General features: G+C 42.3%; 1 protein-coding gene across 1 annotated transcript in view; it reads right to left on the minus strand.

Annotated features, from left to right (window-relative positions):
- The window catches only part of LOC110256043 (signal peptide, CUB and EGF-like domain-containing protein 3), a 62,862-nt gene that overhangs the window by 19,159 nt on the left and 19,699 nt on the right, over window positions 1–24,004 (minus strand). Inside the window, 3 exon segments of the mRNA NM_001445155.1 lie at window positions 1,654–1,755; window positions 4,593–4,700; window positions 13,339–13,440. Coding sequence (NP_001432084.1) covers window positions 1,654–1,755; window positions 4,593–4,700; window positions 13,339–13,440 — 312 coding nt within the window.

Here is a 24,004-nt window from a genome sequence, read left to right on the forward strand (position 1 = left end):
GTCAGGAATCAGTTAATACAGGAGGTTGGTAAAGCCTTCTAGACACCAAATATTGTCAAATAGTTCACACTGCAGTATTTCAAAGACACAAGGAATTTGTTGTATCCAATAAGTTACAAAACACATTGAGTCCACTGGATAATCAATCATCATGGGGTTGCCTGCCATTGTGTACATAATTATGTTGTCCAGTTGGGGGCACTGTTTGCAGTGTGAGTGGGGTGACTTAAGGAAGAGGATAGAAAGGAATCAGGGGATGGGAGAGCCAAAGCAAAGAAACTAGGTTCAATCTTTTGTGTTCTCATCTATAAAATAGAGGTGAGAGGAATACCTCCATCTCTGCTCCCTAAAGTTCTCAAGATTAAACAAAATCATGGATTTTGAAAAGACCTGGGGAGTTCCCGTTGTGGCACAGTGATTAACCATGAAAACACCCGGCACAGAGAGATTGCCCAATGGGTGTTTTTCACTCTCACACTCCGGAGGATGCCAACTTATTGCAAAGGATTATTGAAACAATCTCTAAAAACAAGTAAATAGTTCATAAACATCACTGAAGTTTGTTGATAAACTGCATGAGATTTAAAAACCATAAACTCATATGAAATTTCTACCATTGTCAAATAGTGAAAAATGAAAATATAGCCAGCATTATGAAGTTTATCAAACTTTTTTTAAGAATAACATTTAATATTTATATATGTATGTATGTATTGGCAGCTCTGCAGCAGATGGAGTTGCTGAGCCAGGGATCAGAGTCACATGTGTGACCTATGCCACGGAAACTGCAACCCTGCAGCTTTAAACCCATTGTGCCGGGCTGGGGATCAAACCCTCATCCTGGCACTGCAGAGATGCCGCTGATCCCATTGGGCCACAGTGGGAACTGCTATCAAACTTGTTGACAAACACAGTGCATCCTCACAACAGCAAACTGGCAAAGTATCTTTGGATCAAAAAAAACATGCCTGCTCTTTGAGTCAGCAGTACCATTTCTAGGAATGTTTCCCAGGCAAATAATCAAGTTACACATGGAAAGATTTTGTTCTGAGAGACTCTTTGATAGCAAAATATCAGAGAAGTTTCAAAGTCCCGTGGTCAAGAATTAGTAAACAGAATGTGGTATCTCACAATGAAAATGCTTTGAAGCCTCTCAAGAAGAATAGAATTGTAGAAATGTGTCCACACTCAGAGAAAGCTAGTCACTGTATATTACCAGTTGTAAAAAGAAAATGGGCAAGGTTTTAAACATTTGTGGAGTGTGATGCTATAATTATTTGGCATCGTACCCTCTGAATATATATGTGGAAGGATATGAACAAACATGTAACAATGTTTATCCTCTGGTCATGGCATAATGGGCACATTTTGCCTTCCATTTGTTGGCTGTAGTTCCTGATCTTCTCTACTGAGTATGTATTCCTTGAGCAAATGCAATGATTTTTCTCTCAGGATTCTCAGCTTTGAAAATGTTGGGGTAAAGGGTCTCATGACTGCAGTTTTTCTCAAAGAGCAAGAGCAGAGGAGACCCCAGACATTCAGTGTATTTATTCCCCCCACCTTTCTGGGGGACCACACACTTGTGAAAGGTGAGATCACGCCAAGCTCCTACATCTCCTGGGACAGGCTGGGGTGGAGGCACTCAGGACTCACCGACTTGATGGACGGGGGCGCAGACGTGCCCACAGCCCTTCCTCACGCACTGATGTCCACTCCCACAGTCCCTGTCTTCTCTGCACTGGTGCTCGCAGGCCTCTGATGAGAGGAAAGACTCGGTTAAAAGCTCTGAGGTCTTACAATCAGAAAAATAACGATTTTAGGTATGTTTACACTATCATTCAAAAGTCATCAGTTACCTAGAAATAAAGCAAACAAGTTATGTGCAGAACAAACATTTTAAATATCTTCACGAATGGAGAGATATGCCATGTTCATGATGAAAACACTCAGTGTTACGAAGATGTCCGTTTCCCTCAAACTGAAATGGAATAAAATCCCAGAAGGCTTTTTCATGAGAATGGATAAGCTGATTCTAAAACTTTACATGAAAATCCAAAAATGCGCAATACTCAAGACAAACTTAAGCAACATAGAAGGACTTCAGCAACCGTCCATCAGGACTTGTTACACTGTGGCAGGGAACGAGATGGTGTGGTGTTGGTACAAGAAGGGCAAGGAGACCAACGGGACAGATACACACACAATATCCTTCGCTTACGACAAAGGACCCACTGCCATACAAAAAAAGGGGAAAGAATCGTCTTTCAGGAAATGAGGATGGATCAACTGGACTGTCCATATGAAGAAAAAGAACACTGTCTCGTATCTCACATCACACAACAAACTCTGTCCCAAATAGGTATAGGACCTAAGGGAAAGGGAAAGCCATAAAGCTTCTAGAAGATAGTAAACAGTTTCATCATGGTCTTGGGATAGGTAAATATTTTGTAAATACTGCAGAAATATTATCATTAAAATAGAGAGATGAGATCTCATTAAAATTAGGAATTTTCTTCGTTGAATGAAACCATTAAGAGAGTGAAAAGAAAAGCTACATTGGGAGAAACTGTTTACTTATCCAGAATCTCCTACAAATCAATGGGAACAATACAGACAACCTAACAGAAATATGGGCAAAAGGATTAAACAGATACTTCATAAACGAAAAAGTTGAAAGTTATTAGAAATAATGTCAGATTCTGGGAAGGTGGTTTTAGTTGTGCTGGTTGACATAATTTTTGAATCTTCCAACATCTTCCCATAAAAACATACAGAGCAATTAAAATAGCAAAACTGAAAACACATAGACAACAAGACTGGGAAAAAAGGTTATCCCCTCAAACTCCAAATCTGAGTGGAGGGAAGGGGACAAAGCACCATCCTCCACCAGACCAGCGAGGGTCTGCTCTGTGCAGAGTCTGCGGGGGGCAGTGAGGTGACGGATGGAGAAGACCTGGGACCTTGTTCCCAGGACAACGTCCTGAGGAATCCACTAGAGCCTGATCTTCAGCCAAACAAACCTGATTGGAGAGACATCAACATGGGGCCTAGTGAGGCCATTAAATATGTATTCACAGTAGAACTGAGACTCATTTACAGTCTATGGAGAGAGTCTATGAACTAGCTACATGCTCTGACAATGTAAACACACTATACCTATCAAACACTGGGGAAGGGGATGGAAAGAGCATATGAAGAGGAAAGTAAGTTTGATAAGTATCTGAAAATGGTTAAGTGGGAATGCAAGGACATTACCTAAGAGCAGCTGCTGGGGGTGGGGGCATGGGCAGAGGGAGGAAGGAAAGGAGGAAATGAGCTAATTTTATTAGGACTATTACTCATAGAAGGAAACCTGCAGGTAATAATAATTAAAAAAAAAAAAAAAAGAGAGAGGACCAGGAATAGTACTAAAAGGTCTTAGTATATGGTAAGTATTAGAACAAATACATAAAACCTATCTAAATGCAAATATATACTAAGAGAGAGAAAAAAGGTGAAAAGGAGAAGAAGAAAGAGATTTCAGAAATAAAGTAGATTATATAATGAAAGACTATCTCTCTGAAAAAGATATCTACAACAGTAAATAAAATAATAACAAAAAGGGAGGATAAAACACACAATTAAAAGGAATTCTTACCACAAAATACATATAGAAATAATATGTAATAAAATAAGGTGTGGAATTTGCTTCAAAATAGCAGGAGACGAGGAAAAGTGGGTGGGATTAGAGATGAAAAGAGAATGACTGCACACTGATAATGGGTGATGGGTTCATGGTTACACTAGTCTGTCTATTTTACATGTGTTTTGAATTTGCCATAATAGGAAGTTATAAGTTATGTTGAGGAGTGGTCAAAATATCTTAATGTGAAAATTACACATTAATACAAGGTATTAAAATATAAAAATAAGATTAATATGAGGTATTAAAATTTCACATCAATTTAACTTTTTTTTTTAATGGCTGCACTGGCAGCATATAGAAATTGCTGGGCCAGAACCCACATCACAGCAGTCACCTGAGAACCTGAGCCACAGCAGTGACAATGATGGATCCTTAACCCACTGAGCTTGCAGGGAACCATCAAGTTATTTTTTTTAATTTTACCTTATTTTTCTTTTTCTTTTTTCTTTCTTTTTTTCTTTTTAAGGGCAGCACCCACGGCATATGGAGGTCCCTAGGCTAGGGGTCAAGTTGGAACTACAGCTGCTGGCCTACGCCAGAGCCACAGCCAATGAAGGATCCGAGCCATGTCTGCGACCTACACCACAGCTCACGGCAACGCTGGATCCTTAACCCTCTGAACAAGGCCAGGGATCAAACCTGTGTCCTCATGGATCCTAGTCTGGTTCAGTACCTGTTGAGTCATGATGGGAACTCCCCACAAGAGTTATTTCTAAAAAGATATTCCCATGCTGAAAAAAGTTGAGAATGGCTGAATGCAATGGGATTGTGATGGAGAAGTTCAAAGAATCTCACTTATTTTACATTTCATGATGAAAACTCTCAAAACCATACACAAGGGTTCACTGCCATTGAACAAGTCTGGAAAGGGTGGGCAGGACCAAGCCCACAGGGCTCTCGGCCTTACCTTTTTGCTGGACTGGGGAGCAGACACGGCCACACCCATTGCTGGTGCATCGTCTTCCTTCCCCACAGTCCTGGTCTACCTTGCACTCCGTCACACAGATACCTACATCTTGAGAAAAGACCGGGTTGAGATGCTCACATTAAACCAGTACTTATCTTATAAATGACCCTGACCTCATAATAGCGATTTGCCTTTTGATCTAATACATCACTGTTTAAACATGATCTCACACAGAACCTCATCTGACCCTCTAACAAATAAGATCTGCAGTATTTGCAGGAATATTTGCAGGAGTATTTGCGGCATTTCCTTAGGACTGAATTATCTATAGGAGAGAAAGCTGCAAAGAAAGCCGGTTAATGGTAACCCAAATGGGCTTTAACTGGTAGGTTTTCTTATTTGTATATTATATACGAGGACATGAAGAGGTTGTCTGGTCAGTGGCAGAGTTGGGATTTGAATTCAGGGCTATTTGCCTTGAAAGCTCATGTCCCTTTTGCTCTACAGCTCCGTGAAATTAACCTTGAATACAAAGTTGAGCCCCCAAAGGTCAAGAAATTCTTTCTGATGGAAGTAGACAGTTTCCTGGATTCTAACCCCTAAAAAGGTCTCAGTGTGGCTACTCACTATTGAGGGAGATGGAGTTGAAAGATGGGGGTAGGCCTGGAAGCTGCATCAAAGCCTTGGGTAAGAGAACACCACCTGTGCCATCATCACAGCACCATCAACAAGAGAATTCTCACTGCGGGTCCTGCCACCTGGCTGACCTGCTCTTGCCACTAGCCCTTTCCTGCTCCCTCAGCCTCTCTTTTATCATCCGTGTGGCCTGGGGAAATGGGGCAAGACTAGACTAGTTGAGTGACTCCTCAAATGTGGCTGATTCTCAGAGTCACCTGGAAGTTTTGGAAAGAACTACAGAGAGCAAGACCTGGTCCAGACCTGATTGCTCAGGTTCTCCAGGCTGAGCCTATAGATGCAGATTTCAATGAGTGTCCCCAGCGATGCTGACACTGTAGGAATCCACAAGCTGCTGCCTGCTTGGGAAGGAAACCTGGGGGCCATAACTGTCTATTGATATTTAACCATTCCTTCATTCATTCATCCATTGTTCATTTATGCATTCATTTATCCCCTTGTCCCTAATTCATTAAATTATTCTTTTAAAAAAGTACCTACCATATGTAAGGGAGAGGACTAGATGTTTCAGGAAGTAGAGATCTATGTCAGGAGTCTTTAAGGCAGAAAAAAATCTAGGATGGGAAATGAAAGTCTGTTCTCCTATAACTACATTTCACAGTAAAGTACCATGAAAGAGGTACTGCTAAGAGTTAAAGGAGAGGTATGGCTTAATCATTACTATCCTACAGAATAAGATGGGATTTAAATACCTACCCATAGACACACAACTGCATGCACACACAGGCAGGCACACGCGCACACACAAACACACAAAACATAGGTCTCGGGAGCAGATGCTAAGAAGGGGCTGATGCAAAGAATGAATGGAGCCCTTCCTGAGAGTTACTGTCAGCACTGTATCATTTTAACAAATTATAGAATTTAGGAGTTCCCTTGTGGCACAGTGGGCTAGAGATCCAGTATTGTCACTGCTATGGCCCGTTTTGCTCCTGTGGCTTGGGTGCAGTCTTTGGCACCAGAACGTCCACATGCTGCAGGAACAGCCAAAAAATAAATAAAATCCAATATTACAATTTAAAAAATGTCTGCTATTAGGAGTTCCTGCTGTGGCACAGAGGGTTAATGATCCAGCCTGTCTCTGTAGAGGGGATGGTTTGATTCCTGGACCAGAGCAGTGGGTTCAACTTCCAGCAGCCTTGCTGCAACTGTGGTGTAGGTTGCAGATGCAGCTTGGTTTCAGTCCCTGATCAAGGAACTTCCATATGCCATGGGTGAGGCTGAAAACAGAAAAAAAAATAATGCATACTATTGCAAAATAGTTCACAATCTCTACAGAACATTACAGTTTAAGGAATGTTTTCATAATGTACATGACATAACAGAGACAATGTTATTCAGAGATGTTGATCCAGTGTATCTTCTGTTCCTGTCTCCTCAAAGTTTCCAGCTACCCAAGGCCCTGCCCCCAACTCCCATTTTGTCAATGGCGGCCCTTGCTTCTGGGGAGGGCACACCAGCCTGGAATAAAAGGTCCAGGGGCACAGCAGAGAGTTTCAAACTGGGCTTTGTTGAATTAGACAACAGAACTGCAGAGACAGCAAAGGTTTTCTAAATGTCAGAAGTGCCTCTTTACACATACAAGGCTTAGAACTCTGAGCAGAGAGAAGATGCAGGACATACGTGAGTTCTCATCCTACAGAAAAGGGAAAGTCCTTCTGGTTAATGAGGAAGAGGGGGTGGGGAAGGGGTATCAGAGGGAAGGAAGGAGGGAGGGGGGAAGGAGGGAGAGGAAAGGGGAGGGACTATTGATGAAAACAAACATTCATAACCTTGACCTTTTCCTTTCACTCCTAAGAAGTATATTCTACAGGAAACAGTTCCACAGATGGACAAAAATATAATACCACGTTCATTAAAACTTCCTGAGGAAAGGCCAAAAAATGTCAAGTAAATAAAATGACCACCAAAGGGTACTGCTTAAATTATGATAAATTTATTCATTCATAATCATTTCACCCAAAAAAGAATGAGATGCATTTGTGTTGACATGGAAAGATGTCCAGGACTAATGTTAAATTGTAAAAGATACATGTGAAACATAATAGGATACTTTATACAAGACAATGGGATATATGTTAATTTATGCAAATTGAGGCCACAGTAAAGGGTTTGGGCTAATTTCCTTATGCTTCACAGACAGACCTGGGCTCTCCCCATCCTTATCAATGTGGCCACAGGTAAGTCATCTCACTGCTCTAAGCCTGGTGTCCTCAGCTGTATAACACTGATACCTGGCACGACTCTAACTCTGAGATGTAAAAGCAGTCATCTCAGAACCTGCCTGGCAAATGGCAGGAGCTCAGGACTTGATGCTTCTTCCCACAGTGACTGTGTGTCTGTCAGGGAATCAGTTAAAGGATAAGGTTGATAAAGCCTTCTAGACACCAAATATTGTCAAATAGTTCACACTGATATTTTTCAAACACACATGGAATCTCTTACCCAACAACTTACAAAGAGTTTAAGAGCATCGCTGAGTCCACTGGATAATCAACCATCATGGGGTTGCCTGCCATTGTGTACATAATTATGTTGTCCAGTTGGGGGCACTGTTAAGGCACTTCTTGGGGTGGGGTCACTATTTGCAGTATGAGCCAAGTGACTGAAGGAAGAGGGTAGAGAGGAATCAGGGCATGGAGAGCCAGAGGAAAAAAAAATTAGGTTCAGTCTTCAGTGTTCTCATCTATAAAATGGAGGTGAGAGGAATACCTCCATCTCTGCTCCCGAAAGTTCTCACGATTAAACAAAACCATGGATTTTGAAAAGACCTGGCACAGAGAGGTTGCCCAATGGGTGTTTTTCACTCTCTCACACTCCGGGGGATGCCAACTTATTGCAAAGGATTATTGAAGCAATCTCTAAAAACAAGTAAATAGTTCATAAACATCACTGAAGTTTGTTGATAAATTGCAGGTAATTTAAAAACCATAAACTCATATGAAATTTCTACCATTGTCAAATAGTGAAAAATGAAAATATAGCCAGCATTATGAAGTTTATCAAACTTTTTTTAAGAATAACATTTAATATTTATATATGTATGTATGTATTGGCAGCTCTGCAGCAGATGGAGTTGCTGAGCCAGGGATCAGAGTCACATGTGTGACCTATGCCACGGAAACTGCAACCCTGCAGCTTTAAACCATTCATCCTGGCACTGCAGAGATGCCGCTGATCCCATTGGGCCACAGTGGGAACTGCTATCAAACTTGTTGACAAACACAGTGCATCCTCACAACAGCAAACTGGCAAAGTATCTTTGGATCAAAAAAAACATGCCTGCTCTTTGAGTCAGCAGTACCATTTCTAGGAATGTTTCCCAGGCAAATAATCAAGTTACACATGGAAAGATTTTGTTCTGAGAGACTCTGATAGCAAAATATCAGAGAAGTTTCAAAGTCCCATGGTCAAGAATTAGTAAACAGAATGTGGTATCTCACAACGAAAATGCTTTGAATCCTTTCAAGAAGAACAGAATTGTAGAAATGTGTCCACACTCAGAGAAAGCTAGTCACTGTATATTACCAGTTGTACAAAGAAAATGGGCAAGGGAGTTCCCGGTTGTGGCGCAGTGGTTAACGAATCCAACTAGGAACCATGAGGTTGCGGGTTCGATCCCTGGCCTCGCTCAGTGGGTTAAGGACCCGACATTGCCGTGAGCTGTGATGTAGGTTGCAGACTCGGCTCGGATTCCGCGTTGTGCAGGCTGGCGGCGACAGCTCCGATTAGACCCCTAGCCTGGGAACCTCCATATGCTGCGGGAGTGACCCAAGAAATGGCAAAAAAAAAAAAAAAAAAAAAAAAAGAAAGAAAGAAAGACAGACAGACTTAGCTGAACCCAAGTTATAGCAAAGAGCTGCTATACAGAACCTGTAAAGTTTTAGAATCAGCTTACCCATTCTCATGAAAAAGCCTTCTGAGATGTTGACTGGAACTGGATTCCATTTCAGCTTGGGGAAAACTGACATCTGTGTAACACCGAGTCTTTTTACCCAGGAACATGGCATAGCTCTCCATTCATTAAGACATTTAAAATGTTTTTCTTAGTAATATCATGCCGTTTTCTAAACATAACTTGTTAGCATTATTTCTAGGTAACGGATGAATTGTGAATGATATTGTAAAGATAGCTAAAATCAGTACTTTTCTGATTGTAAGACTTCAGAGCTTTTAACGGAGTCTTTCCTGTCATCAGAGGCCTGCGAGCACCAGTGCAGAGAAGACAGGGACTGTGGGAGTGGACATCAGTGCGTGAGGAAGGGCTGTGGGCACGTCTGCGCCCCCGTCCATCAAGTCGGTGAGTCCTGAGTGCCTCCACCCCAGCCTGTCCCAGGAGATGTAGGAGCCTGGCGTGATCTCAACTTTCACAAGGGTGTGGTCCCCCAGAAAGGTGGGGGGAATAAATACACTGACTGCCTGGGGTCTCCTCTGCAGCACAAGAAATGGCAAAAAGACAAAAAAAAAAGAAAGAAAGAAAGAAAGAAAAGAAAACGGACAAGGTTTTAAACATTTGTGGAGTGTGATGCTATAATTATTTGGCATCGTACCCTCTGAATATATATGTGGAAGGATATGAACAAACAGGTAATAATGTTTATCCTCTGGTCATGGCATAATGGGCACATTTTGCCTTCCATTTGTTGGCTGTAGTTCCTGATCTTCTCTACTGAGTATGTATTCCTTGAGCAAATGCAATGATTTTTCTCTCAGGATTCTCAGCCTTGAAAATGTTGGGATAAAGGGTCTCATGACTGCAGTTTTTCTCAAAGAGCAAGAGCAGAGGAGACCCCAGGCAGTCAGTGTATTTATTCCCCCCACCTTTCTGAGGGACCACATACTTGTGAAAGGTGAGATCACACCAAGCTCCTACATCTCCTGGGACAGGCTGGGGTGGAGGCACTCAGGACTCACCGACTTGATGGACGGGGGCGCAGACGTGCCCACAGCCCTTCCTCACGCACTGATGTCCACTCCCACAGTCCCTGTCTTCTCTGCACTGGTGCTCGCAGGCCTCTGATGACAGGAAAGACTCCGTTAAAAGCTCTGAAGTCTTATAATTAGAAAAGTAATGATTTTAGCTATCTTTACAAATATCATTCACAATTCATCCGTTACCTAGAAATAATGCTAGCAAGTTATGTTTAGAAAATGGCATGATATTACTAAGAAAAACATTTTAAATGTCTTAATGAATGGAGAGCTATGCCATGTTCCTGGATAAAAAGACTCGGTGTTACACAGATGTCAGTTTTCCCCAAGCTGAAATGGGATCCAATTCCAGTCAACATCTCAGAAGGTTTTTTCATGAGAATGGGTAAGCTGATTCTAAAACTTTACATGAAAATCCAAAAATGAGCAATATTCAAGACAGTCTTAAATGAAGTTGAAGGACTTAAGTTACTGTTCATCAGGACTAATTAAAATGTGGCCGGAAACGAGATGGTGTGGTGTTGGTACAAGACAGGCAAGGAGACCAATGGGACAGAGACACACACATGATCTCCTAGCTTATGACCAAGGACCCACTGAAACACAAAAGGGAAAAGAATGGTCTTTTCAGGAAATGTGGTTGGATCAACAAGACTGTCCCCATGAAAAAAAAAAATCCTTGTCACTTATCTCACACCACACAACAAAGTCTGTTCCAAATGGTTCATGGGAGTTCTCGTGGTGGCTCAGTGGTTAACGAATCTGACTAGAAACCATGAGGTTGCGGGTTTGATCCCTGGCCTTGCTCAGTGGGTTAAGGATCCAGCGTTGCTGTGGCTGTAGTGGAGGCCGGTGGCTACAGCTCCAATTAGACACCCTAGCCTGGGAACCTCCATATGCCGCAGGAGTGGCCCTAGAAAAGGCAAAAAGACAAAAAAACAAAAACAAAAACAAATGGGTCATGAACCTAAGGGAAAGGGAAAGCCTTAAAACTTCTGGAAGATACTGTAGTAAATAGCTTCATGATCTTGGGATAGGCAAGTTTTAAAAAATATTACAGAAATATTATTGACCATGAAAATAGAGAAACAGCATCACATTAAAATTAGGACACATACACACACACAATAAAACACTTGTCTCCAGAATCTCCTACAAATCAATAGGAAAAATAGAGATAACCAAATTGAAAAATAAGCAAAAGGATAGAACAGACACTTCACAAAGAAAATGTTGCAAGTTGTTAAAAATAATGTTAGTTTCTGGGAAGGTGGTTTTAGTTGTGCTGGTTGACATAATTTTTGAATCTTCCAACATCTTCCCATAAAAACACACAGAGCAATTAAAATAGCAAAACTGAAAACACATAGACAACAAGACTGGGAAAAAAGGTTATCCCCTCAAACAGCAAAATCTGAGTGGAGGGAAGGGGACAAAGCACCATCCTCCACCAGACCAGCGAGGGTCTGCTCTGTGCAGAGTCTGCGGGGGGCAGTGAGGTGACGGATGGAGAAGACCTGGGACCTTGTTCCCAGGACAACGTCCTGAGGAATCCACTAGAGCCTGATCTTCAGCCCAACAAACCTGATTGGAGAGACATCAACATGGGGCCTAGTGAGGCCATTAAATATGTATTCACAGTAGAACTGAGACTCATTTACAGTCTATGGAGAGAGTCTATGGAATAGCTACATGCTCTGACAATGTAAACACAATGTACCTATCAAACACTGGGGAAGGGGATGGAAAGAGCATATGAAGAGGAAAGTAAGTTTGATAAGTATCTGAAAATGATTAAGTGGGAATGCAAGGACATTACCTAAGAGCAGCTGCTGGGGGTGGGGGCATGGGCAGTGGGAGGAAGGAAAGGAGGAAATGAGCTAATTTTATTAGGACTATTACTCATAGAAGGAAACCTGCAGGTAATAATTTAAAAAGAGGGATCTGGGATGGTATTACAAGGTCTTAGTACAAAGTAACCTTTAGAACAATAACATAAACCTTTTAAAATAAGGTTTAACCATAAACCCCCTTTTTTTTAAGGGTAGCACCCACGGCATATGGAGGTTCCCAGGCTAGGGGTCAAATCGGAGCTACAGCTGCCAGCCTACACTGCAGCCACAGCAACACCAGATCCAAGCCACGTCTGCAACCTACACCACAGCTCAAAGCAGCGCCAGATCCTTAACCCACTGGGCGAGGCCATGGATCAAACCCGCATCCTCATGGTTACTAGTCAGATTCATTTCCACTGCGCCACTGTGGAACTCCCTAAACATAAACTTTTTAAAATGCAAAACATATAGTAAAAAGAGAGAAAAGGGGGAGAGAGAGAAGATTACACAAATAAAACAGATTATATAATGTAAGAATTATGTGTCTAATAAAGATACACACATTAAATAACTACAAAAGGATAGGATAAACTACACAATGAAAAGGAGTTCTTATGAAATATTTGTGGAAATAATATGTAATGAAATAGTCTGGAATTTTCTTCAAAATAACAGGAGATGAAAAGTGGGTGGGATTACAGATGAAATGACTACACACTGATAATGGTTGAAGCTGGGTGATGGGTACATGGTCTATTGTTATACTACGCTCTCTGCTTTGTATGTGTTTCGAATTTCCCATAATAGGAAGGGTACAAATAAATTATGTGGAGGGGTGGTCAAAATACCTTAATGTGAAACTTATTAATATAAGATATTAAAACACTAAAATAAGATTAATATGAGGCATTAAAATTTCACAGCAATTTAACTAGATTTTTTTTTTAATGGTCACACCAGCAGCATATGGAAGTTCCCTGGGCCAGGGAATCCAACCCCCTCCACAGCGCTAACCAGAGCCACAGCAGTGAGAATGTCATATCCTTAATCTGTGGAGCCACCAAGGAACTCCCAAAGGTATCTTACAAAGAAATTTCCATACTGAAAAAGTTGAGAATGACTGAAAACAATAGATGGTGATGGAGAAGTCCAAAGAATCCCATTTATTTTACATCTTATGATGAAAACTCTCAAAACCATACTCAAGAGTTCATTCCTGTTGAACAATTTTGGAAAGAGTGGGCAGGACCAAGCTCATGTGCCCGCAGGGCTCTCAGCCTTACCTTCTTGCTGGACTGGGGAGCAGACACGGCCACACCCATTGCTGGTGCATTGTCTTCCTTCCCCACAGTCCTGGTCTACGTTGCACTCCGTCACACAGATACCTATATCATGAGAAAAGACCGGGTTGAGATGCTCACACTAAACCAATACTTATCTTGGAGTTCCCATCGTGGCACAGCGGAAACAAATCCATAGGAACCATGAGGTTGCGGGTTCGATCCCTAGCCTCGCTCAGTGGGCTAAGGATCTGGCATTGCCTTGAGCTGTGGTGTAGGTCTCAGACGCAGCTCAGATCTGGCATTGCTGTGGCTGTGGTGTAGGCAGGCAGCTACAGCTCCGATTGGAATCTCCATATGCTGCGGGTGCGGCCCTCGAAAGACAAAAAACGAACAAACAAAAAAGAAATCAATATTTATCTTATTATAAATGACCCTGACCTAATAATGGCAATTTGCATTTTGATCTAGTACTTCACTGTTTATTTTTTAATTTAATTTTATTTTTTTGTCTTTTTGCCTTTTCCAGGGCCACTCCCACGGCATATGGAGGTTCCCAGGCTAGGGGTCGAATCGGAGCTATAGCTGCCAGCCTATGCCAGAGCCACAGCAATGCAAGATCCAAGCTGCGTCTGCAAATTACACCACAGCTCACGGCAATGCCGGGTCCTTAACCCACTGAGCAAGGGCAGGGATCGAACCCTCAAGCTCATGGTTCCTAGGTGGATTCGTTAACAACTGCGCCACGACGGGAACTCCCTAGTACTTCACTGTTTAAACACGATCTCACATAGAACTTCATAGGACCCTTCTAATAAATAAGATCTTAAGTATTTGCAGGAGTATTTGGAGGCTTTCCTGAGGATTGAAGTATCTGTAGGAGAGAAAGCTGCAAAGAAAGCAGGTTAATAGTAACTCAAACGGGCTTTAATTGGTAGGTTTTCTTATTTATATTTCACAGACGAGGACATAGAGAGATATCTGGACAATGGCAGAGTTGGGATTTGAATTCAGGGCTATTTGCCTTGAAAGCTCATGTCCCTTTTGCTCTACAGCTCCGTGAAATTAACCTTGAATACAAAGTTGAGCCCCCAAAGGTCAAGAAATTCTTTCTGATGGAAGTAGACAGTTTCCTGGATTCTAACCCCTAAAAAGGTCTCAGTGTGGCTACTTGCTATTGAGGGAGATGGAGTTGAAAGATGGGGACAGGCCTGGAAGCTGCGTCAAAGCCTTGGGTAAGAGAACACCACCTGTGCCATCATCACAGCACCATCAACAAGAGAATTCTCCCTGCGGGTCCTGCCACCTGGCTGACCTGCTTCTGCCACTAGCCCTGTCCTTCTCTCTCAGCCTCCCTTTTATCATCTGCAAACTGGGGTTGTCTTGGGTGTGGCCTGGGGAAGTGGGGAAAGACTAGACCACTTGAGTGACTCCCCAAATGTGGCTGATTCTCAGAATCACCTGGGAGCTTTGGAAGAAGTACAGAGAGCAGGACCTGGTCCAGACCTGATAGCTCAGGTTCTCCAGGCTGAGCCTTTAAATGCTGATTTTAATGAGTGTCTCCTGATGATGCTGATGCAGAGCTGAATTAGAGACCCTCCCAGAGCCAGTGTGGATCTGACACGATAGGAGTCCACAAGCTGCTGCCAATTTGGGAAGGAAGGTTGGGGACCATAACTCTCTTTCAGTATTTAACCACTCATTCAGTAATTCATCCACTGTTCATTTACTCATTCATTCATTCCTTTGTCCCTAATTCATTACCTTATTCTTTTTCTTCTTTTTTTTTAAGGCCATACTTGCAGCATATGAAGGTTCCCAGGCTACAGGTCAAATCAGAGCTACAGCTGTCAGCCTATACCACAGCCACAGCAATCCAGGATCCGAGGCACATCAGTGACCTACACCACAGCTCAAAGCAACACCAGATCCTTAACCCACTCTCCGAGGCCAGGGACTGAACTGGCATCCTCATGGATACTAGCTGGGTTCACTGCACTGAGCCACGATGGGAACTCCCATTACCTTATTCTTTTAAAAAATTACCTCCTATATGTCAGGGATAGGACTGAAAGTTTCAGGAATTAGAGATGTAAGACTGGTTTTATGTCAGCAAGGCAGACAAAATATAGAATGGGAAAGCAAAGTTTGCTTTTTTATAACTACATTCATACCTTGAAAGAGGTACTGCAGAGAGTTAAAGGATAGGAGTGACTTAACCATTAATGTGCTAGAGAATAATCTGGGATTTAAACACACACACAGAGACGCATGGACACAAACACACAAAACTTAAGGCTCAGGAGCAGATGCTAGGAAAGGGCTGAAGCAAAGAATGAATGGACCCCTTCCTAAGTGTTAGCATCTGGGCATTTTATCACTTTAACAAATTATACAATTTAGGAGTTCCCTTGTGGCCACAAGGGTTAAATATCCAGTGCTGCCTCTGCTGGGGTGTGTATTCAGTTGTTGCCCAGGAATTTCCATATGCTGCAGGCTCAGCCAAAAACAATACAAAACAAACAAACAAAAGAAAGAAAGAAAGAAAAAAGGATTGTACAATTTATTTAAAAATCTACTATTGCCAAAAAAGTTCACAATCTCTATAGAATTTAACATTTTAACGAATGCTTTTACAAGGTACATGACGTAAAGGAGATGATTTTATTCTGAGATGCTGATCCAGTGTATCTACTGTTCCTGACTCCTCCTAGTTTTCCCCTGCCAACGCCCTCTCCCCAACCCCTACAACTCATGGAGTCAATGGCAGCCCGTGCTTCCTGGGAAGGGCACACCAGCCTGGAACAAAGGGGAGAGGACATGGCAGAGAGTTTCAAACCAGGCAGTGTTGAACTAGACAACAGAACTGCAGAAAGAGAAAAGGTTTTCTAAATGTCAGAAGTGCCTCTTTACACATACAAGGCTTAGAAGTCTGAGCAGAGAGAAGATGCAGGACATATGTGAGTTCTCATCCCACAGAAGAGGGGAAAGTCTTTCTAGTTAATGAGGAATGAGGGTGGAAAGGGGTATCAGAAGGAAGGGAGGAGGGAGGGGGGAAGGAGGGAGAGGAAAGGGGAGAGAATATGTATGAAAATGAACATTCATAACCTGGACCTTTTCCTTTCACTCCTAAGAAGAATATTCTACAGGAGACAGTTCCACAGATGGACAAAAACATAAAATCACACTCATTAAAGCTTCCTGAGCAACAGTAAAGAATATCAAGTAAATAAAATGACCACCAAAGGGTACCTGAAATGAATTACAATAAGGTTGTTCCTTAGTATTCATATCATCTAAAAAGAATGAGATGCATTTGTGTTGACATGGAAAGATGTCCAGGACTAATGTTAAACTGTAAAATGTTTATGTTATGCATGATACAATACTTTATACAAGAAAATAGGATATGTTAATTTAGGCAAATTGAGGCCACAGTAGAGGGTTTGGGCTAATTTCCTTATGCTTCACAGACAGACCTGGGCTCTCCCCATCCTTATCAATGTGGCCACAGGTAAGTCATCTCACTGCTCTAAGCCTGGTGTCCTCAGCTGTGTAACACTGATACCTGGTATGACTCTAACTCTGAAATTTAAAAGCAGTCATCTCACAACATGCCTGGCAAATAGCAGGAGTTGAGAATTTGATGCTTCTTCCCACAGTGACTGTGTGTCTGTCAGGGAATCAGTTAATGCATAAGGCTGATAAAGCCTTCTAGACACAAAATATTGTCAAACAGTTCACACTGCCATATTTCAAACACTTGTGGAATCCGTTGTACCTAATAAATTACAAAACAATTTAAGAGCATCACCAAATCCACTGGATAATCAACCACCATGGGGTTGCCTGCCATTTTGTGGATATTTACATTGTCCACTGGGGGGCACTGTTTGCAGTGTGAGCCAAGTGACTTAAGGAAGAGGGTAGAGAGGAATCAGGGGAAGGTGAACAGAAGAAAAAAAAAATGGTTCAGTCTTCAGCGTTCTCATCTGTAAAACGGACGTGAGATGAACACCTACTTTTCTTCTACCCAAAGTTCTCAAGATTAAACAAAATAATGTACTTTGAAAAGACCTGACAGTGAGAGGTTGCTAAGGACATGTTTTTCACTCTTTTCATCCTCTGGGGGATAATTTTTTTTTTTTTTTTGTCTTTTTGCTATTTCTTTGGGCCGCTCCCGCGGCATATGGAGGTTCCCAGGCTAGGGGTTGAATCGGAGCTGTAGCCACTGGCCTACGCCAGAGCCACAGCAACACGGGATCCGAGCCGCGTCTGCAACCTACACCATAGCTCACGGCAACACCAGATCCTTAACCCACTGAGCAAGGGCAGGGACCAAACCCACAACCTCATGGTTCCTAGTCGAATTCGTTACCCACTGTGTCACGACGGGAACTCCTGGGGGATAATTTAAAAACCCTAAACTGATACATTTCTGCCATTGTCAAATAGTGAAAAATTAAAATATATCCAGCATTGTGAAGTTTATCAAACTTTTTGACACACACGATACATCCTCACAAAAGCAAATTGGCAAAGTATCTTTGGATCCTAAAAAACATGCATACCCTTTGAGTCAGCTATGTCATTTCTAGGAATGTATCCCAAGGAAATAAGCTCTACAAGGAAAGATTTCTTTCCAAGAGAATCTCTGATAGCAACATATTTGAGAAGTTTAAAAGTCCACTGGTCAAGAATTAGAAAACAAAATACGGTATCTCCACAATGAAAATGCTCTGAAGCCTTTGAAAAAAGAATAGAGTTGTAGAAATATGTTCACACTCAAAGAAAGCTATTTGCTACATATTATTAATTGCAAAAAGAGAACAGGAAAGGCTTTAAATATTTGTAGGGTGATATCATGATTTTTTTGGCACCATACCCACCCACCCCCCCGAACATATACGTGGAAGGATATGAACGAGGATGTAACAATGGTTATTTCCTGGTCCTGAGATTTCAGGCCTGTTTTGCCATCTATTTGTTGGTGGTTGTTCCTGATGTTATCTACTGAGTATGTACTCCTTGAGCAAATGAAATGATTTTTATCTTGGGATTCTCAGACTTGAAAATGTTGGGATAAAGGGTCTCATGACTGCAGTTTTTCTCAAAGAGCAAGAGCAGAGGAGACCCCAGGCAGTCAGTGTATTTATTCCCCCCACCTTTCTGGGGGACCACACACTTGTGAAAGTTGAGATCACGCCAAGCTCCTACATCTCCTGGGACAGGCTGGGGTGGAGGCACTCAGGACTCACCGACTTGATGGACGGGGGCGCAGACGTGCCCACAGCCCTTCCTCACGCACTGATGTCCACTCCCACAGTCCCTGTCTTCTCTGCACTGGTGCTCGCAGGCCTCTGATGACAGGAAAGACTCCGTTAAAAGCTCTGAAGTCTTACAATCAGAAAAGTACTGATTTTAGCTATCTTTACAATATCATTCACAATTCATCCGTTACCTAGAAATAATGCTAACAAGTTATGTTTAGAAAACGGCATGATATTACTAAGAAAAACATTTTAAATGTCTTAATGAATGGAGAGCTATGCCATGTTCCTGGGTAAAAAGACTCGGTGTTACACAGATGTCAGTTTTCCCCAAGCTGAAATGGAATCCAGTTCCAGTCAACATCTCAGAAGGATTTTTTTTTATGAAAATTGATAAGTTGATTCTAAAAGTTTATATGAATGTTGCAAAAATCAGTAATACTCAAGACAGTCTTTAACAAAGTTGAAGGACTTAAGGACCATTTATCGAGATTGATTATAATGTGACAGAAATGGGAGTGTGATATTGGTTCAAGCCAGGCAAGAAGACCAATGAAAAGAGATACACACGCATGATCTCCTAGTTTATGACCAAGAACCCACTGCAACACAAAAGGAAACAGAACGGTCTTTTCAGGAACTGTGGATGGATCAACTGGACTGTCCATGTGAGAAAGGGAACCTTGTCTCCTATCTCACACCCCACAATAAAATCTGTTCCATATGGGTCATGGACCTAAGGAAAAGGGAAAGCCATAAAACTTCTAGAAGATATTACAGTAAATAGTTTCATAATACTGGGATAGGCAAATATTTCATAAATATTATAGGAATATTACTGACCATTTAAATAAGTAGAGAGAGGGAATGTCATTAAAAATTAGGAACTTTTCTTCATTGAATGAAACCATCGTGGCTCAGCAGTAACAAACTTGGCTAGTATCCATGAGGACATGAGTTCAATCCCTGGCTTCGCACAGTGGGTTAAGGATCCGGAGTTGCAGTAGCAATGCTGTGAGATGTGGTGTAGATCGCAGACGTGGCTTGGATCTGGTGTTGCTGTGGCTGTGGTGCAGGCTGGCAGCTGCAGCTCTGATTTGACCTAGGAACCTCCATATACTGTGGGTGCAGCCCTAAAAAGACAAAAGAAGGAGTTCCCGTCGTGGCTCAGTGGTTAACGAATCTGACTAGGAATCATGAGGTTGCAGGTTCGGTCCCTGGTCTTTCTCAGTGGGTTAAGGATCCGGTGTAGGTCGCAGACGCAGCTCGGATTCTGCATCACTGTGGATGTGGCGTAGGCCGGCGGCTACAGCTCCGATTAGACCTCTAGCCTGAGAACCTCCATGTGCCGAGGGAGCAGCCCTAGAAAAGGCCAAAAAAAAAAAAAAAAAAGGCAAAAGAAAAAAGAGAGAGTGTAAAGAAAAGCTACATTGGGGGAAAATGTTTATTTTATATATACATATATATATAATATCACAATGTGTGTATACACACACACACACTTTGCATATACAATGTATATATTGTATATATGTTACATATAAATAAACAATAAATGACTTGTATCCAGAATGTTTACAAATCAACAGGAAAAATAAGTTAACCTAAGACAGAAAAGGATGAAATTTGCTTCAAAATAGTGGGATGAGGGGAAGTGAGTAGGATTAGAGATGAAAAAAGAATGATTACACATTGGTAATGGTTGACTGTGCGATGGGTACATGGTCTATTGTTATACTATTCTGTCTTCTTCATATGTGTTCAGAATTTCACATAATAAAAAGTTGAAAATAAAATATGCTGAGGGATGGTCAAAATACCTCAATGTGAAAAGTACACATTAATAACACATTAATTTGAATTAAAATATTAAAATAAGATGATATGACATATTAACATTTCACATTAACTTTACATTACTAACAACGTGAAATCACATGTCACACACATAGAGACAGTAAACGTGGAAAGATATACCCTGACATTTCTCTGGGTGATGACATTGTGAGTGTCATACATTGTTTAAACACTTTTGGTTGTAGAGTCTTGTTTTTCAACCACAAATATATATTTTGGGGGGATAAAAACAGTATGAGTTTTTATTTTTGGCCACAACTGTAATATGTTTAAGTTCCCTGGCCAGGGATCAAACCTGCACCAAAGGTCTAACCAACCAGAGCCACAACAGTGACAATGCCAGATCCTTAACCTGATGAGCCACCAGGGAACTCTCAAAGTTATTTATTTATTTATTTATTGTCATTTGTCTTTTTAGGGCCACACCCATGCCACACGGAGGCTCCCAGCCTAGGGATCGAATCGCATCTGCAGCGGCTGGCCTACACACAGCCGCAGCAACACAGGATCCAAGCCATGTTTGTGACCTACACCACAGCTCACAGCAATGCTGGATCCTTAACCCACTGAGTGAGGCCAGGGATTGAACCTGCGTTCTTATGTATCCTAGTTGGGTTTCTTAACTGCTGAGCCATGACAGGAACTCCCTCAAAGTTATTCTCAAACAGACATTACCACATTGAAAAGGTGAGAATATCTGAATGTAATAGGATTGTGATGGAGAAATTCAAAGAATCCCATTTATTTTACATTTGAAGATGAAAACTCCAAAGCCATACTCAAGCATTCATTACTATTGAACTAGTCTGGAAAGGGTGGGCAGGACCAAGCTCATGTGCCCACAGGGCTCTCAGCCTTACCTCTTCGCCCTGGGAAGCAGACACGGCCACACCCATTACTGATGCATAGTCTTCCTTCCCCACAGTCCTGGTCTACCTTGCACTCCGTCACACAGATACCTACATCTTGAGAAAAGACCGGGTTGAGATGCTCACATTAAACCAGTACTTATCTTATAAATGACCCTGACCTCATAATAGCGATTTGCCTTTTGATCTAATACATCACTGTTTAAACATGATCTCACACAGAACCTCATCTGACCCTCTAACAAATAAGATCTGCAGTATTTGCAGGAATATTTGCAGGAGTATTTGCAGCATTTCCTTAGGACTGAATTATCTATAGGAGAGAAAGCTGCAAAGAAAGCCGGTTAATGGTAACCCAAATGGGCTCTAACAGGTAGGTTTTCATATTTGTATTTTATAGATGAGGACATGAAGAGGTTGTCTGGTCAACAGCAGAGCTGGGATTTGAATTCAGGGCTATTTGCCTTGAAAGCTCATGTCCCTTTTCTTATATAGCTCAGTGAAATTAAACTCGAATACAGGTTCAATCCCCAACCCAGGAACTGGGAACTTCCACATGCTGTGGGTTCAGCCATAAAGAAAAAAAAAAAAAAAACTTAATTGTGTCCAGGTCTTGGGTTTGATTGGAGGCTTGTTAATTATTTTGCAGAGGCCAAGGTAATAACAGGAAAGGGCCCATGGTGAGGCTGGGATTTCATTTGAGATTTTGGGGCTCTAGACATCCTGGTTTTTCACAATCACAAAAGGATCTTGCTTCAGAAATGGGGCATATCTGGCTTCCATGCTCCCATGGGACTTTTCCCAACATCTGGTGAGACTGCATGATTGTGCCAGCTCTAGGCATGTCACTCACATCCATCATCTCACTTATCTGTCACAAGATTCCTAGGAGGTAGGTCTTCTTAATCCCAATTTACAGAAACTGAGACTCTGGGAGCGTGAGCAACTTACACCAGATCACAGAGCTAGAAGAAAAGTGGGTATAGAATCTGAACTAAATCTGATCCCAAAGAAAGATTGGAAAAGAAGCATCCCAGTTACTGCCACCAAGATCCTGCAGGGCTAGCATTTGTGTTTGCCCATGAACCGGGATCATGAGGACAGACCCAGGAATAGCCGCTTCCATCAGAAGCCCTTCGGCCTTCTCAGGATGGGACTGTTTAGCCCTCCCTAAGGGGAGGGAGGGGAGCTGTGGAGGAAGGGCAGGCAGCCAGTCAGAGGGAAAATCTCTCTGGAATAGGGCCTGTTTGCTCCACTGGGGACTTTTAAGAGAAAAACAGAACACATCACATGCTTGACATTTCTGTGCCTTGAGAAATGAATGAAGAAAGAGGCAGAAGTGGGCAAGTGGTGACTCGTGGGGTATTACAGGCAGGGAAGCTGTAAGAAGGTGTTCTGGTTTTTTTCAAGTTAAAGAGACCAACTCTGGAGTTCCTGTTGTGGCTCAGTGGGTTAAGGACCTGCTGTCTCTGTGAGGATTCAGGTTCGATCCCTGGCCTTGCTCAGTGAGTTAAGGATCCGGACTTGCTGCAACCTGCATTGTTGCTATGGCTGTTTTCGATCCCTAGCCCTGGAATGTCCATATACTGGAGGTGTGGGCTTAAAAAAAATTTAAAAAAAAAGAGAGATTTATTAATACATCACATCACCTTTCTGAGCCCCAACCCCCATGTCATGAAATGAGCATAACACTTGGACTTAAAAAGACATAATGTGGAATCAAGGCACTCATACTTTACCGTCATCCACTTTTCCCAGGGCTGCCATGTATGGTTTTATAGGTTGTGCACTGCACAATTATGTTTTGTGACAGGATGAGCAGGGCCTAATCCATCCATGCCTAAAAGTCCTATACCCAAGCACTGCCCCCACCCAGAGGGAGAGGCATCTTTTCCATAATGAACAAAGGTGTTCGTTCACCACACCAAGCACCCACTGGTCTCTTTTCTAATTCTCCCAAAAATGTCACTGGAACTAGTGGTGGTCTCCATCCAGCCTGTCACGACTTTCTGCATTCCCATATAGGTTGCCCCCATATAAATTTCTCACTCTCTGTAGATTTGAGGCTATGCTTTTTCTGTCTGGAACCCAGCTACCCCTTAGTACAAATTGGAGGACAATTGTCGGCTTGAAAATCTAATGGGACTTTTTTTTTTTGTCTTTTTAGGGCCACACCTGCAGCATATGGAGGTTCCCAGGCTAGGGGTCCAATTGGAGCTATAGCACAGGCCTACACCACAGCCACAGCCATGCAGGATCTGAGCCATGTCTGAAACCTACACCACAGCTCATGGCAATACCAGATCCTTAACCCACTGAGTGAGGCCAGGGATCGAATCCCCGTCCTCATGAATTCTAGTTGGATTCGCTCACCGCTGAGCCACGACGGGAACTCCTGAATGGGACCCTCTTTGCTCTAGGAACACGGAAGAGATAAACCCTGGCAGAGATGAAGGAAAGGGAAAAAAAAATCTTTGACTCATCCTTTTAAGAGAAGGGGCTTTGGGCAACCATAAGTCTTGGTCTTTGCTGAATTCCGGGGTGCCACTGAGATTTTAAAGGATAACAGAATCTGGAAGGTCCAATCCCCAGTCTGACCCTCAAACTCCAATTCATGTCATAAACTCCCAGGGAAACCAGTGTTCAGACCCAGTGCCAGGGAGAAGTGTGGCA

The sequence above is a fragment of the Sus scrofa genome, chromosome 12 (assembly GCF_054392235.1).
Source record: "Sus scrofa isolate SSC_HxYL_T2T_F1_AM1 chromosome 12, Sscrofa_HxYL_maternal_Yorkshire_Landrace_v2.0, whole genome shotgun sequence".
NCBI classification, from domain to species: domain Eukaryota; kingdom Metazoa; phylum Chordata; class Mammalia; order Artiodactyla; family Suidae; genus Sus; species Sus scrofa.